Source organism: Condylura cristata, unplaced genomic scaffold (genome assembly GCF_000260355.1).
Source record: "Condylura cristata isolate star-nosed mole 26May11 unplaced genomic scaffold, ConCri1.0 scaffold00011, whole genome shotgun sequence".
Lineage (NCBI taxonomy): Eukaryota > Metazoa > Chordata > Mammalia > Eulipotyphla > Talpidae > Condylura > Condylura cristata.
This window is the reverse complement of record NW_004567112.1, coordinates 26,562,325-26,577,730: the sequence shown is the minus strand read 5'-3', so window position 1 is coordinate 26,577,730 and position 15,406 is coordinate 26,562,325. Positions and strand designations below refer to the sequence as shown.

General features: G+C 49.3%; 1 protein-coding gene across 1 annotated transcript in view; it reads left to right on the top strand.

Annotated features, from left to right (window-relative positions):
* Window positions 1-15,406, top strand: part of WDFY4 (WDFY family member 4) — a 197,140-nt gene that overhangs the window by 174,044 nt on the left and 7,690 nt on the right. Inside the window, exons 51-56 of the mRNA XM_004680667.2 lie at window positions 1,722-1,875; window positions 4,394-4,485; window positions 6,635-6,847; window positions 9,567-9,714; window positions 10,554-10,738; window positions 11,539-11,697. Coding sequence (XP_004680724.1) covers window positions 1,722-1,875; window positions 4,394-4,485; window positions 6,635-6,847; window positions 9,567-9,714; window positions 10,554-10,738; window positions 11,539-11,697 — 951 coding nt within the window. The remainder of the gene's footprint in view (window positions 1-1,721; window positions 1,876-4,393; window positions 4,486-6,634; window positions 6,848-9,566; window positions 9,715-10,553; window positions 10,739-11,538; window positions 11,698-15,406) is intronic.

Genomic DNA, 15,406 nt, shown 5'->3' with positions numbered 1-15,406 from the left:
TGAGTGACTCGTTAGGTGCAGATTTATTTAGAAGCCCTCTTCCCTCCATTTTGTTTCCACTTCGATTTGAATATGAGTGTGGACATCATCTCCTGTCAACCAAGAGCAAAATGACCTTGGAGAAAAGTCATATCTTTAAGCTACCTCTGTGGCCGCAGAGGTAACTGGTCTCCTGGTGTCCCTGGCTCTGTGCAGAGAATGGCCTACGGGCCATGAAAGGCCTAACTCTCCAGACACCCAGAAGTGGCTCGCTTCAGGAGTGTGGCAGGTTTTCCCTCCTCAAAAAGAGCTGAGTCTCCCTGACCCACAAATAGTAGGTTATTTGCCCCAGGCACAGGGATCCCCCACTAAGTTGGCACAGAGGCAGAACAAGAACTTCAGAGTTGCATTCATGGGTTTGAACCCCATTTCTGCTATATCATTGCTTGGAAAAATCTAAACTTTCAGGAGGCTCAGCTTCCTGGTAGGAAAAGTGGAAACAACACTTCCTTCCTAACAGACCTGCTATGAGGACTGAGAGCGATCACATACATGTGTCTGCTGTGCCTAACGTAGAACAGGTTTGCCAAGAGAAGGTTCTTCCCTTAGTATTCTTCAACCGACACCACAGCAGCCCACAACTGCCTTAAGTAAACGTTGATGGGAAACTCAGCCCTCTAAAAATAAATCTTGCTGCCAGAGCCAGGAGGCACTGACATTCTGAATTCTGCCCCTTCATTCTTAGGGCCACACGTGTACTCTGCAGAAGTAGATTGGGTGGTAGAGGGCCAAAGGCCCAACTTTGATGGGGACAAGTGAACTACTGAGTTATCACAGAGAGGAGGGAGCCCTTAGGTATCCCTAAACTTATATAGATCCAAAGCCCAGTTTCACATATTCTTTCCTGAAACCCATCTGGCCACAGCATCTCCACGTCTCTAATTAGGGCCTCTCTGCCTTCTCTGCCCCACAAGATCACCTGATGAATGAGAAGAACAGGACATTTAAGGAAAGAATTTATATTACATCTAACCCAGTCCAATCCCAGCTGCCCAGCTCAAGCATCACCAAAGGTCACCTTGGACCTTGAAGGATTGGGTCTTGGAGCCTGGGCAGGTGCCACACACACCCTGACTCCACATACCAAATTCCTGTCCCTCAAGGCTGGCGTACCTCAGCTCCCTACCCTCAAAGCCTGTTCTCACATGTTAGCGGGTGTCTTAGGAGTCTCCAGAGCCCTGACCTGAGCTGCTGTCCTCCACCTCTGTTCCCAGCCAAGCCGTGCCCTCAGAACATACCGCTTTTCCATCACCAGGCTTCGAAACTCAGACAGTGGACTTCTGCAGGAAGTGTCCCCTGCCCTGTCATTGAGACTTTGTGTCCTTTCCTTGTGTTTAATTCAGCAAATGTAAGAAAGGTCAAACAATGCCCATGCTGTTCTGTCTCTGATCTGAATCCAGATTTCCAAGATAGACAGATGTTAACCCCTCTATTACAGAGGACCATGCGTCTCCAGGGAACCCTCCAATGCAAGGTCCCAGAGAGCGGCTGAGGAAGCAGCTGTGTGAGCAGCCAGTGTGCACGAGTCTGACTGAGAATGAGCGTGTGGGGGAGTGCGTGGGAGTGAGTGGTGAGGCTCATGGAAGAACCTGAGGCTCAGACACAGAGTGGGGCTTGGAGGCCCCGGGGGCCTGAACAGCCTGACTTCCACTGCCCATCACATCAGCACTTTTTCCCTGCAGGGGGGCAGTTTTGATGTGGCAGATAGAATGTTTCACAGCGTGAAAAACACATGGGAGTCGGCCTCCAGAGAGAACATGAGTGATGTCAGAGAACTGACCCCGGAGTTCTTCTACCTGCCTGAGTTCTTAACAAACTGCAACGCCGTGGAGTTTGGTGAGTGAGGCCTGGGCAAGACTCTCTTCCGCAGCTCATAAGCGGTTGTTAATAAATGTATCCATTTCTTTGCTGAACAACTGGCCAAACAGGCCTTTTCCTCAGACCAGTGTGGTTGGTGTGCAGTAACAGCAGGACCTGAGGAAGGGCATTTGGTCCCAGGTTGCCAGAACTGCTCTGCATCCACCCCGACCCTGCTTTAGAGGTCCTCAGGCTTCACTTTGCAGTAAGGAGGTGGGCAGGGAACAGGAGCCCTTGTTACCACCCAGGCCTGGCAAGGCCTTCTGTGTGATTCCAATGGCAAGCCTCTGCCCTCTCAGTCTCCATGTTCCACAGATGGGTTAGCCTGGGCTCCGTGAGTAGGACCCAGAGATGCTGTAACTCCTGGGAAGATTGCTGGGTGGCATCCAAAGGCAGCTGTGCAGGCTGCTGGCCGCTCCTCCTGTGCCTGCCCCAGCTGAGCATCCCTCCCCATCTTTAGAAGAAGAATAAAATCTTCAGGAAATCCCATCAGGCAGATCCCTGGGACTGTGTGTAGACCTTGGGAACCTGCATTGCAAACATCAGGGGACTTGTGGAGATGTGTGGTCCAAGTCAGGGACAGCATGTAGGCAGAAGGGGGTGGTGACAGATGGTCCTGTAGAGGCACTGGAGAGTTGTCACCAGTGCACATTGGCCAGCAACCCCTGCCAGCGGGCCCTCTTTCTTCCTCCAAACAGCCCAGATGGGCATATACCTCAAGCCAGATCAGCTACCAGGCCAGGGGACACAGATGAAGACTTCTAGCCCCAGCATCAAGCACTCACCTCCTGGTAGTTCACAGCCAGGATGCCTAGAGAACATTTAAAATGTGGCCAGGCCCAGGCTCTCCCTGGTGGTGCAACGAGTTGAAGCATGGTATTATGAAGCTCTCTGAAGCCACTGCAGTATGAGTTTGATCCCCGGCTAGGGAGATGACCCACATGGCGCGGCAGACCTCTCCTGAACTACACAATGCTCCCTCAGCAGTGTACTTTGTCAATCTACTGTTCTGCTCCCCACTCTGGTGAATCCTCTCCCACCGCACCTATGGTCTGTACCCCAGTTCTGTAAGCATAAATAAATAAGTCTTTTTTTTTTAATTAAAAAAAAAATGTGTCCAGACCCAGAATCAAACCTAGCAAATCTGACCCATGGAACTTGACGACCTCAGCAGAGTTCAGATTCTCAAGATAACCCCCATTCACTAGAGACCCCCACAAAGAGTGTTCTCGCAAGGCTTGGTAAAGCCCATTGAAGGAGGAAGCCAATAAGAGGTGGCCGGTCAGCTGGGGTCGGGCGTGCACTGGAGGGGACTCACCCTCCCTGTCTGCAGACTGAAGCCAGGGTCCTCTGCCGACAGAAGCATTTGGCTGTGGGAGAGCCAAAGCCAGGCGTCCTCAGGGAAGTCAGGAAACAAGGGGTCACTGACATCTATCTAATGTGTGGGTACGTCTTCAGATGCTGGGGAGTCTCTCAAGTAGATTTCCTGAAGGTGTTTGTATTCTGTGCAGGGAAGGGAGAAGGGAACAGAAAACATAGACAAACTGCGATGCTGTGCCATGTAGAGAAGCACAGTGGAGGAAATAGGCAGGAAGAGAGTTTGTGAGTGACTCTGACACCTGCTTGAGTAGGTGACAGCTGGGCTGAGGCCGAATGATGAGAAGGATCAAGGCAGGCACAGCCCTCAGCCAGAGAGAGGAGGGGAAGGTTTTATTCTGGTTCCAGTCTGAAAGCTCTGGAGGGTTTAAGCAGGATAATAATGAATGTTTATTGAACAATCCTCCTGGGCCTGGAATTTTTCTAAGTACATTATGCACATTTTCTCTTTTAATCCCTATACCAGCCCCATGAGGTAACAGGTAGGAAGTGAATCCCAAAGAGGTTAAGCAACGTGTTCACAGTTGTGCAGCTAATGGGTAGAAGAGACATGGGCTTGTATCCAGGTTCCTCTTCTTAATGTCTGGGAAAGCTCCCTCTGAAAGCTAGCTGCCCTTACTTTCAAACTGAATAGAAAATGCATAAATTATAGAGTTGGATGGAGATTCGATACAACAACGTGTGCCAAGCACCTAGCGTCGTGCCCTGGCATAGAATTAGGTGCTCAAAATACAACAGCATTTATGGGTATTATCGCCTTATTGCTTTAGCCCTGGATAAAAAGCACCAGATGAAAAGGCATCAAGTAGGGAAGGCAGGCATAGAGTGACGACACGATGACCGTTTCATACAACCTGTGAATTAAGCGCAGATACTGCCTCGGGAGCCAGCAGGGCCTCGTGGGAGGAGCTAAGGTTTACAGGTCAGGTAGGAAAACTACAGGCCAATGAGGGGGGAGCACCCAGAGAGGCAGGCGCCAGGGCCGTCTGTGCAGGGTGCAGTGCACAGTCTGATGTGCACAGGCTCTACAGCCCTGGACAACACAGTGCTCACACCCCTTTTCCCTCGACCAGTTTGGACTCCCATTTCCCCCAAACTCTGATGTTTTCACTCCCTTCAGGCTGCATGCAGGATGGAACAGTGCTGGGGGATGTCCAGCTCCCTCCCTGGGCTGATGGGGACCCTCGGAAGTTCATCAGCCTGCACAGACAGGTGAGTCAATTGGGGTCACAGCAAAGTCCCTGGTCTCTGCAGTGTGGACCGCTCTGTTCCCTCTATGTCCACAGAGGCTTTCTATCCCAGTGCAGTGCTAGCAACAACCAACTCTAGGGCTCTCGTGCTAGGAGAACCTGGAGAGGGAAGGTTGGCTTTGTGCCCCAAGTTGGCAGGTTGGCCTTGGGTTCTGAGCTATTTAAGAGCTCCATTCGGCTCTGCCCTTGTGCCAGTTTATTATGGCAATCACTGGGGGAAACCACTTAGATTCTTATTGGGTGGAGGGCAATTAATGTCCTTAGCTAACCCTGTAGACAGGGCCATGCCCCGGACCATCCTGCCCAGTGTAGCTCAGAGAAGAGTTGGAAGGCCTCAGGGGCACCCAGTGGCCAAAGGATTTTCCAGAGCTAGGCAGCACTTGGTTATTACCCAGAAAGGTTGGTGTGGACAGAGGCCAAGGGCCATTTCATGATGCATATTCTGGATCAGATGCTTGGGTTAACATTAAGTACATGAAAATGTGTTCAGTATCATCGGTCACCAGGGAAACATGCATTAAGACCATGGTGAGATGCTAATACACCCTCACAAGAATGTCTAGTTAAAATTTAAGACATGGAGTAAGCCAAGAGTAAGCAACAGTGGAGGAATCAGAGTTCATTACACATTTTAGGTGGGATAAACAAAAAGGCACAGCCACTTTGGGGAAAAGCATGGTACCTGCTTATGAAGATACATTTGCCATATCACCTAGCAATTCCTATCCCCCAAATGTAAAGACATCTACAGGAAAAGTGTATACATAAATATTTATCCATTTTAATTAAAAACAGAAAAACACAAAATGGAACAAATTTAACAATAAAAAGAAATATGACATATAAATACATAAAATAAAAAGAATATATAAAATAAAAAGAATGTAAATATAGCAATTAAAAAAACCAGATTGTGTCTATGTGGAAGAACATGGATGAATCTCAAAACCACTATTTTAAGCCAAAGAACCCAAAGCCCAAAGCCAAATCCATGGGATTTTATTTATGGTCATTCTGGAAGTAGTGAAACGATAGGGACAGAAAAGAGATCAGTGGTCTGTTAACATCTGATGAGCAAAAAGGAAGTATAAGAACTTTTTGAATTGATATAAATGCCCTCCACCTAGATTATGGTGTGACTGTATGATTTCACGTATGTGTCAGAACACATTGAACTATGTTTGAATTTTTTGTATTTAAGTTATGTTAAAAAAGTAATTGGGGACAGGACTGATAGTTACTATGAAGCTGTACTTTCTTCTCTGTCCTTCTGCCTTGGCAAGGAGAAATTCTTCTCTGGTTTATCCTTGGCTCTGGATATTTAATCCAGCAGCCATTCCTCCCTCACCTCACTGGTCTGGAGTACTTGGGCTAGAGATGAGCTTGACCCTCAGAGAAGTTCTTGAAAAGTGAGTGAACAGATTCGCTCTACAGATCTGAATGCAGGTGCCAGTGTTCTTGTGGAAAGGAAGAGTCTCCCAATAACCACACAGAGAGCAGGAATGCATAACTGTAAAGAGGACGTCAAAGAGAGGCAGGCTGTGGGGTGCAGGTGAGAGGTGAGACAGGGACTCTGGCACTCTGGCAGGGCTGACCACGTAAGGTCAGCTCCTTTGATGGAGCGAGGATTAGACTGGAGTAGATTAGGATCTTAATGACCCACACCAGAAAAATGTCTACTTAGGAGCCTCCGAAAGTCCCTACTGCATAGCAGCAGAAAGAATCATCTGAAGCAAAGGCTTCAGAATTCTAAAAATCAACCAAAGGTTTGGAACAATCAGAGACTGTTCTTCAAGATGAATGGCTCAGTTTGGTAAGAACCTCTTTGTGGAGTATTAACACACTGTTACCGTTTATCCTGCCTAGCTCTACAGTAGCCATGAAGTCCAGCAACCCACATGACTGTGAAAACCACCCACCACCTGTGAGGTCTCGGGCGCCCTGTGTGTCTGCCCACTTAGTGCCCATCCAGCCTGGGGCGTGGGGGGGGGGGCACCAGCCCCCTGAGCAGAGCCAGCTCCAGCATCCTGCTGCCTGCTCTTCTGCCTGTGCAGTGGGGGTACAAGTCTGGGAGGGGCTGCATTTTTCATGCTTTGGGGTTTTCGTTACAGGCCTTGGAAAGTGACTTTGTCAGTGCCAACCTCCACCACTGGATAGACCTCATTTTTGGGTACAAGCAACAGGGGTCAGCCTCCGTGGAGGCTGTTAATACCTTCCATCCCTACTTCTATGGTGACAAAATGGACCTCAGCAGCGTCAGTGACCCCCTGATCAGGAGCACGATCCTGGGGTTTGTCAGCAACTTTGGACAGGTGCCCAAACAGGTACAGCATGTCATGTCCTTTATCTTGCTTTCTCCAAAGAGTGGTATTATGAACTTGGGGGCGGGGGTGGAGAGAGTCAGTACATTTTCTCCTGGGATGGGAGCAAGAGAGAAGACGAGAGGGAAATGTCAGGGCTTAGCCCTCAGTTACCACCTGATGTTGATGAAAGTGATGATGTTAGTAATGACAGTGTTGAAGACCACATTCATTGCGATGCATGTTTTAGACACTGTGATAAAACCACAGGAGACAATTCTTGTGTATGTGTCTACCCTATTGCATCACTGTGAATGAACTAAAATACCAGGTGTTCGAACGTGCCTGAAATGTGCTTAGAGCACTCAATAAATACTAGTTATCAGTATGATTATCTCAGTGAATCTTCTCATGAGCTCGGGGTATAGGACTTACTTTTTTACAGATCAGGAAACTGAGGTTCATGGAGACTAAATGACTTTCTTGTCAATAATGTCTTCACTCACGGGTGACAGAGTTAGAGCTCTACCCCCATCTGGCTGGTTCTAGAGCTTGTACCACGTTGCCATCCGTGCAGGAGCATCGAGTTTTGCCCCCTGGACCCTTGGTCAAATTGCAGGGGTGTCAGCTGAATCTTCTGCTTTGCAGACTCCACCCCCCCCCCAGGATATTCAGGAAGCCATGTGAGGATATGCATTCATGTTGCAGTCCTGGTGAACGCAGTGTGACGAAGCACTCATTTAACGCTCCCAGCTGTTAAACGCAAGCTTCAGTTCAGTGTGGAGATGTTTTCTCCCTGAGAGAAGCCATCTGGGTTGAGAAGTCTGGCCCCAGGGGCTGGATCCCAGCCCATGCTGTCAGGAGCCTCACTGGCAGCTCTGTGCACACACGCAGCCAACCCCAGGCTGTCTGGGCACCGCTTCCCCGCGTGAGGCCAGTTGAGCTCATCTCACTGTCACTGCAAAACTAATAACATCTTTTCCATTTGACCTCATCTGACCTGCTTAGGTTTGCTCAGGGGTCAGGGGTGTGTGACAAGGGCCTGGGGTGACTTGGAGAATGGGTGGGTTTGTCCAGGGGAGGCTTTGTAGAAAGCAGAGAGTTTCAGGAATGAAGCTGAAGTAGCCTGATAATTTCATTCCTTTAGTTTAACCAATTAGCATAATACAGATAAAGTAATTGAGCAGTTCAAAATAGTACCCACCACTACCCACATGTGACTTGTGTTCCATAGTCCTTGTCTGCAAGCAAAAGATATTTTCATATCAGCATAGCTTGGAATGCACACAATTTTTTATTCTTGATCTTCTTAGTGATATATCTTGTGAATTTTAAAAACATTTATAAAGAAGGGAAAGAACTCTCCGACTGTAAGTACAAAACGATAGCTGCCTGGGAGAAGGGAGTAGGAGGTAAACTGGGTAAAGCAAGTCAGTTATTTGGTAGTAGACTGAAGTTATTTTTGATGATGATTATAATATACAGATGTTGAATTATACTAAACCAGTGTTTCAATAAAATGTATTAATTTAAAGCAAATTGTAAAGAGTCCTCAGTATTAGAATCTTTCACGTGATCCCAGCCTAAAGGCAAGATTAAAATGCTTCAGGACCTTGCACTGCTCCATTGAGAGGCTATTGCAGGATCCCGTTTGGGTTCCTGCAAAGGCCGTTCTTTAATGCCAATTTAAAAAGCCGTTTTTTAATGCCAATTTAAAAATCACAGTTCTGAATAAATTTGTGTTAACCACCCAGCCAGCTTTACTAGAGAGCCAGGCATCCAATCAATGACGCACAGAGCCGAGCTGCTCTAGGAACCAAGCCCTGTCTCCGCCTGTTCCCCCAAGTCTGGCCTCAGGTCTCTCCATCATGGTGCGCAGTGGGCGTTGCCATGGAGGAGCAGAGAAATGTGCCCCTTGGCTGGAAAGAGCAGCAGGGCAGAAGCTGCGCAAGGGTGGGTGGGTGGAGGGAGCATCCAGTGGCCTCAGGACACTGCCTGGTCCAGCAGCACAGCCTCACCCTCCATGCACTGCCCAGCTACGGAAAATGGCCCTTCACTAATAAGAAAAAAAAAAAAATCATAGACACAAAATAGAGATACTAGAAAGTGTTTTTGTTTTGTTTTGTTTTGTTTTGTTTTTTATAGTTTCGCATCAGGGACAATTTGACATAGAAAGTTAAGAAAAATAAAAGTAAGAAAACTGACTAATGTGGCTTGCTCTTTGTATCATTTGATGGATGCTGTTAAAGAGGCCTGTGTTGCTGCCTAAATGCAGGTGCCTGCAGAGGGTTTAAGGGAAAGGAAACAGGTCCGAGAAATAAGCAATTGAAGGCAGGTGATGGAGGGAGGAAGGAAGAAGCCACATCTGATCCGTGATAGCAGAGCTGCGATCCCTCCAGGCAGCCGGGAGCTGCTTGATGAGTCATCCTCTCCCCAAGCAGTTTGGAGAAGAATTTCTAAGAAATGCCAAGAGTTTTTAGACTTGGCAGCCAAGAGGGCTGTCTCTGCCAGCCCTGCACTGTGACTCGGAGAAAGCAGCTCTTCTGCTCGACTCCCCAGGCCCCGCATCTGCGGCCTGCGCGGCTTGAGCCCAGCAGTTCTGCTGTGCTCATGTGCTCGCCGCCCACAGGGCCGAATCCGGCCGAGGCATCGCCAGGAGTGGGGGTGCAACTGCGACTGTGTGCTGACTCCTCTTTCTGTGCTGATGGCCTTCACTGTGTGCTTCTGTCCCTCGCCTCTCCAGCTCTTTACTAAGCCCCACCCAGCCAGGACCGCAGCAGGGAAGCCTTCCCCTGGAAAGGATGTCTCCACACCTGCCAGCCTGCAGGGCCACCCACAGCCCTTCTTCTGCAACCTGCACTCGCTGAGGCCCTCCCAGGTCACAGTAAAAGGTAACTACCTGGCCCTGCTGTGTTGGGTGTCCTCTCCCAGACTTGTCCCCTCAGAGACTCAGGGCACAGACACGGGCAGGGTCTTGGGGTTGACTGGATGACCACGTCTGCCTTCACAGCAGTAATCTGGGGTGGCCTCTGCTCTGAATGTGTCTCGGGCCACCCCTGTTAGAGCTGACTTCTTAAGACTTGACTATCTCTCTGCCTGAGACACACACCTGTCTCTGTCTGTCTGTCTCCCACACACACTTACCTCACCAAAGTATAGTCTACCGGGGAGACCTAGGTTTCTGAGGGAGGGGGAGCCCAGCCCTGCCACTCCTTGGAGAAGCTTGTGCTCATGTGCAAAGACTGATGTCTGTGTCACTCCAGCACACATTTACTTTTGGGAAATCCCAATACCAGGAACAGGATTCTGGTCTCAAAGATTATAGTAAGGTCAGTTTTGTGGGGCTTTTTTGATGGGTCCTTTGCCCCCCATAAATCCAAGAACACCCAGCCCTGTTAGATACAGCCCCTGAGTGGAGAAGGGTGGGCAGAACCCTCCCCAGGCCACCTGCCCTGGCAGCCTCACCTTCTCCTCCGTCCCCAGGCATTAGCCTGTAAGAGACACTGAACACCTGCAGGGCCACAAGCTTAATTTCCGTGCTATCTCTGGGAGCAACTGAGGGCCAGGGTCTAGCACAGTGAAGCCTGGGAGTGAGGCACCTCAGGGAGCAGCTCCTGCCCTGCATGTGCTTGTCAAGTCGGGGTGGCCTGCCCACACCACCTTTCCAGGCCCAGCAGAAATGAGCATCACCTTTTGACATATAGATGCCACCATACTGACTGGGGGGTAGATATGTACCTTTTTTCTCTAGGCTCAGAATCTCCCAAAGGAGCCATTGGCCACATCGTCCCTACTGAAAAGACCATCCTGGCTGTGGAGAGGAACAAGGTGCTGCTGCCTCCGCACTGGAACCGGACCCTCAGCTGGGGCTTTGATGACTTCAGCTGCTGTCTGGGGAGCTACGGCTCTGACAAGGTGAGAGGCCCCAGGGCCTCGGCAGGGCTGGTCAAGGATGGGCCACCGCTTCCTCCATGCCGCAGCCACTCGGGGGCCCTTGTGGGCCTTGACTAAATTCCAAGCAGTGGAGCACACAAGTTAGCAGTGACGCCTTCAGCTCCACAGCCATCTCTGCCTCTGGCTGGTCACTTGGCTACATCAAGTCAACAGCTTCTCATTGAGTTTGGGTGGGAGGTTCTGGGGCTCCCTTTCCCCAGTCAGATCTTAGACCAGAGGACCTCTGATTATAGCCCGCCTACCCCTGCTTTAAGAAACCCAGTGATTTCCACCTTCTGCAAGTGTTTCTGGCTGCCCCCACCCAAGTCGCCTATGGTCACTCCCCTCTCCCCCACCTCTCACTGGCCCACTGCACCACATGGGGTGAATTCCCTACTCACCAAGCCCTCTGTCCCTCCCTCCCTTCCCTACCACCTATATGAAGCCATCCCAGATGCCACCCTCTCCTGAAAGCCATCACTGGCCTCTCCAGGCGAGTCGCTGGCCTTCTGGCGTTCCCAGTGCTCCTGGGGGCTCCTTCAGTGTCCCAGCGACCACCTGCTCCCAGGTCTCTCTACCAATGGAGTCTGACCTCTTTGGGAATAGGCCTGGGTTGTCACGAGGGTCAGGCTTCCCAGGGTCAGGTGACGTGTGCCCTGGCCCCCAAAGCGCACGAGCAGGGCAGCAGTCTCCGGACCTGCCAGGCCCCTCTCTCACCCTGCTCGTGGCTCACAGCCCCTGGCGGCCCTGCTGCTCATGCTCCTTTTCCTTGTGTCCCATAGAACCTGGTGACCTTCGAGAACCTGGCTGCTTGGGGCCGCTGTCTGTGTGCCGTGTGCCCATCCCCCACGACGATCGTCACCGCGGGAGCCAGCGCTGTGGTGTGTGTGTGGGAGCTCAGCGTGGCCAAAGGCCGCCCCAGAGACCTGCGCCTCAAGCAGGTACAGTGTGCCTCCGGCAGGGGTATTAGCTCGGGCAGGTGCACTGCAGCAGGTGTTCCGTGGGCAGGTTCAGTGCCCCCAGCAGTTAAAATGCCTGCACGGTGCAATCCCTGACCCCTTGGGAGAACAAAGTGAGGCTCTGAGGGCAGCTCACACTCTGAGTCTTTTGAAGGCACCATTTCATGCCCTCGGGTGACTCTGACATGGGCACAGGGCAGGCGTGTCCTGGGTGAATGCCTCCCTGTGGGAGACACCCCTTGCCTGTCAGGGTCTGTAACTTAGTTCCCAGCACTGGAGACGATGTATGAACATTTGCCTTGGATACTTCCATCTGGATAGCCTCGTTTTACCTTCTCAAGAGCCCTGTAAAATAGGCACCACAATCAGGGCCCTCTCTGGTGGAACAGTGGGTTAAAGCACAGTGTTACAAAGCTCACTGCAGCTGCTTCAGCACGAGTGCCATCCTGGCCAGGGAGCTGGCCAACATGGCGCAGCAGACCCCTCTTGTCCCCTCAGCAGTGTACTTTGTCAGTCTGCCTGTTCTGCTCCCCACCCTGCACCCCTGGCCTGTACCCCACTTCTGAATGCATAAATACATAAACCTTTAAAAAATATATATGTACCACAATCATCCTGAATTTACAGGGGGATAAACAGGTGCAAGAAAGTCAAGTGACTCATTCAAAGAGGTGAGACTTTCAGAATGGCAGTGGTGTGTGGCAGGAGCAGTGGGAAAGCAGGAGAGCAGAGACCCAGCTCTGCCCCACCCTGTGGACCCCCTCAACTCCTCCTAATAAGCAAGCAGCTGCCCTTGCTTTCACTTAACTCTGCACATTCATTTTATCTTGAAAAGCAGGCACAATTATTCCCTGTTTCAAAGGAGGCAGCTGTGGCTCATAAAGTTCACATTTGCATTTGAATCGAGGTGTGTCTGACTCTAAACCTACACCTTCTCCCCTTGTACCATTGGGCTGGCCCAGGGCACCCTTCAACTTTAAAATCCAATTCTTTTTTTCAGTCAGTCCTACAGCTCCATAGTAATTAAAAAAAAACAAAATAAACACACACACACACAAAACTTTACACAAAAATCACCACTGACCAGATTTCCTAAACTGAATCTGGTTTACTGAAACAGATAATGGGATTTTCTGGAAGCTTTTTAGTTAGTTCAGTCTCCTGCTTTGGCCCATGGTCATGCCCCTGTATAGTGGGCACTCAGAGAAGTGAGATGAAGGCAGGAAGCTGAGCCGAAGTTGCTGACCTCACCTGCAACTCTGAGAGCAACTCTCTAAGTCAAGTGCAGGCTGCCTTTGCTGGCTCTCCGAGGATGTCCTTTGAAGCCAGCCTCGGACCCCCTCCCTTCATGCTCCTTCCCATTCATCAACTGAGGGGGTTGGGGGAGTCCTGGGTTTTTACTCCTGATCTCAGTGGGGAGGCTAAGCATGACCTCTATGGAACATTCCTCCATCCCAGGCATCAGCCACGATGGGGACAGTAAAAGATGCAACCCAACCCCAAAGTTGCCCCTGGGGAGCTGGAAGTGACCCCCAACCACTTCTGCAGAGTCCCATTTAGTACTGAAGATGTACTATAAAAGCCCTGTATTGACAGCATAAAAATGCAATTTATCATCCTCTCTACTTCTGAATCAAGAGACAAAGGTAAGGGAAATCCTGCATGCTCTTATTTCCTAAGCAAAATGAGCACTTTATCATTTACCTATAAAGCTAGTAGCATGGCTTTGGGGCTCCCCCCATCACCAGTTGCTCAGCCAGTTGATCTATCCCCAAACTGTAGGCAGACTTCATCATAAATAGCTTCATAAGCAGTTTTTCACCCAGTGTTTCATTTTTAAGGATATTATAGCATTAAAAACAAATTTCAAACTCACTTCAAATTCAAATGATTCTCTATAATCCTGATAAGTTTTCTTGGCTACATATACCATCCCCAGATATACATATATTTATCATTCTGACCATTGTGTAGATAATCTTTATTCTATTTTCATCCAGCCTATCAAATTCTTTCTGCTTTTCTATAGTTTCTATAATTCACATTTCAATTCCATATTATTTCATTTCCATAAAATTATATTTCAACTTTTTGTTATGTCAAAGCATTACAGTTTAATAAACCAGGTCTTCTAAAGCTAGGCATTTACAGTGCTCCTGAGTTTTAACAATGTTAAACAGTGCTGCAAAAACGTAGATTGATGCTTGATTGTCTCTTTATAATAATTTTAAGGAAGGAGAATTACAACAGTGATGTAATGCTTCCTATAAGGGACCCAGAGCTCTACAGTGCAACCAACAATTAAGAGTGTCCTCTCATCACAAGGTGTCCAGCATGGAGAGTTATTTTCAGAGATTTTTATTTTTTAATTTATCTTTTGCTAATGAGTCAGGTATAAGATGGTATAGTGGGGTTATTTTAATTAGCCATGTACAGAGGGAATATTCTGAGAAACAATAGAGCTGCTCAAGAACACATTGTAAAATGTGTTCCTCCCTGTAGATTTTTGGCTTTTCCAGATTGGGTGCTATGTGCAATGGGCTTTAGCTTCCAGGGCAGTGGGAGGCAACAAGACTTAAATAGGTGGCCTGTTCTCTTCACTCCTGAGCCCTGCAAAGTAGAAGACCTGGCTCCATAATGGACAGCTGTGTGGGTGTTCAGGCTCATAGGTTCTCTTTCTGAGTCCTCAGCCTTGCTCCTGGGCCTACCCTCTTTGGAGTCACCTTGTCCCCTGTGATCAGAGCACAGTCACTGGATTTAGTGCATCCTGGGAGCATGACCAGCATACTCCCGCCAACCCTCTATGTCCCTCTATTCATTTAGACACGTTTTACCTTCCTAAGATGAAGCAGTTCTTCGTGGGTCGTGAGCCATGTCCAGAACCATGCCAGCACCATCTGTTTGGTGCCACATTAGGGTTCTTTTAAAATAGACAGACTCCAATTGGATAGAGTGGTAGAACTTTTAATTACAGTGACCAGGCATCATGACAGTTTTGAAAAATGATGTTCAGCTTCATTGACCCAAATGAGTAAGCAGCCGTCTGTCCTGAGGGTGGAGGTTTGCCATGAGGTAAACCGGGGTAATCACATTGCAGAAGGCCATCTTTGCACTTGAGTGCCCAGGATGTCAGACACGCGAGTGCACAGCAGACCTCGAGCCAGGATCGCAGGCAGCCTCTGGGCTGGTTATCATGGAGACCACCCTTTGCCAGCAGCAGTAGACTCAGGGGCAGGGGAACTTCAGGAGTGTGTGCCCAGGGATCAAGGCCGACATGAGAGTCAAGATCCAGGTCCTGAGCCACCTGCTGCCACGTGGCCACAGTGACTGTGAACACGGATCCACCAGATGTGAAGACCTCCTTGTTCTTTTCCTCGTTTAATTTCCAGGTGGTTCTGAGGTTCTTTCAGTGATGCTCACACTTAAACAGTCATGCAAGTTCTCTGGAACACTTGTGGTAGGCTTCTATCTCCAGGGTTCTGATTCTGAAGGTCTGGAATACAGACCAAGAATGTGCATTTCTCCCAAATTCCTAGATGATGTTTATGACCTGGTCAGGACAGCACACTCTGAAGACAGTGCTCTTGCATGCTGCTTGTGGTGTGGGCAGGCTCCGCGTGCAGGCCAGACATTGGGGAGCACAGAGCCTACAGCGCTATTCATCTCTGTTTGGGTTAAGATAAGAGGTTCC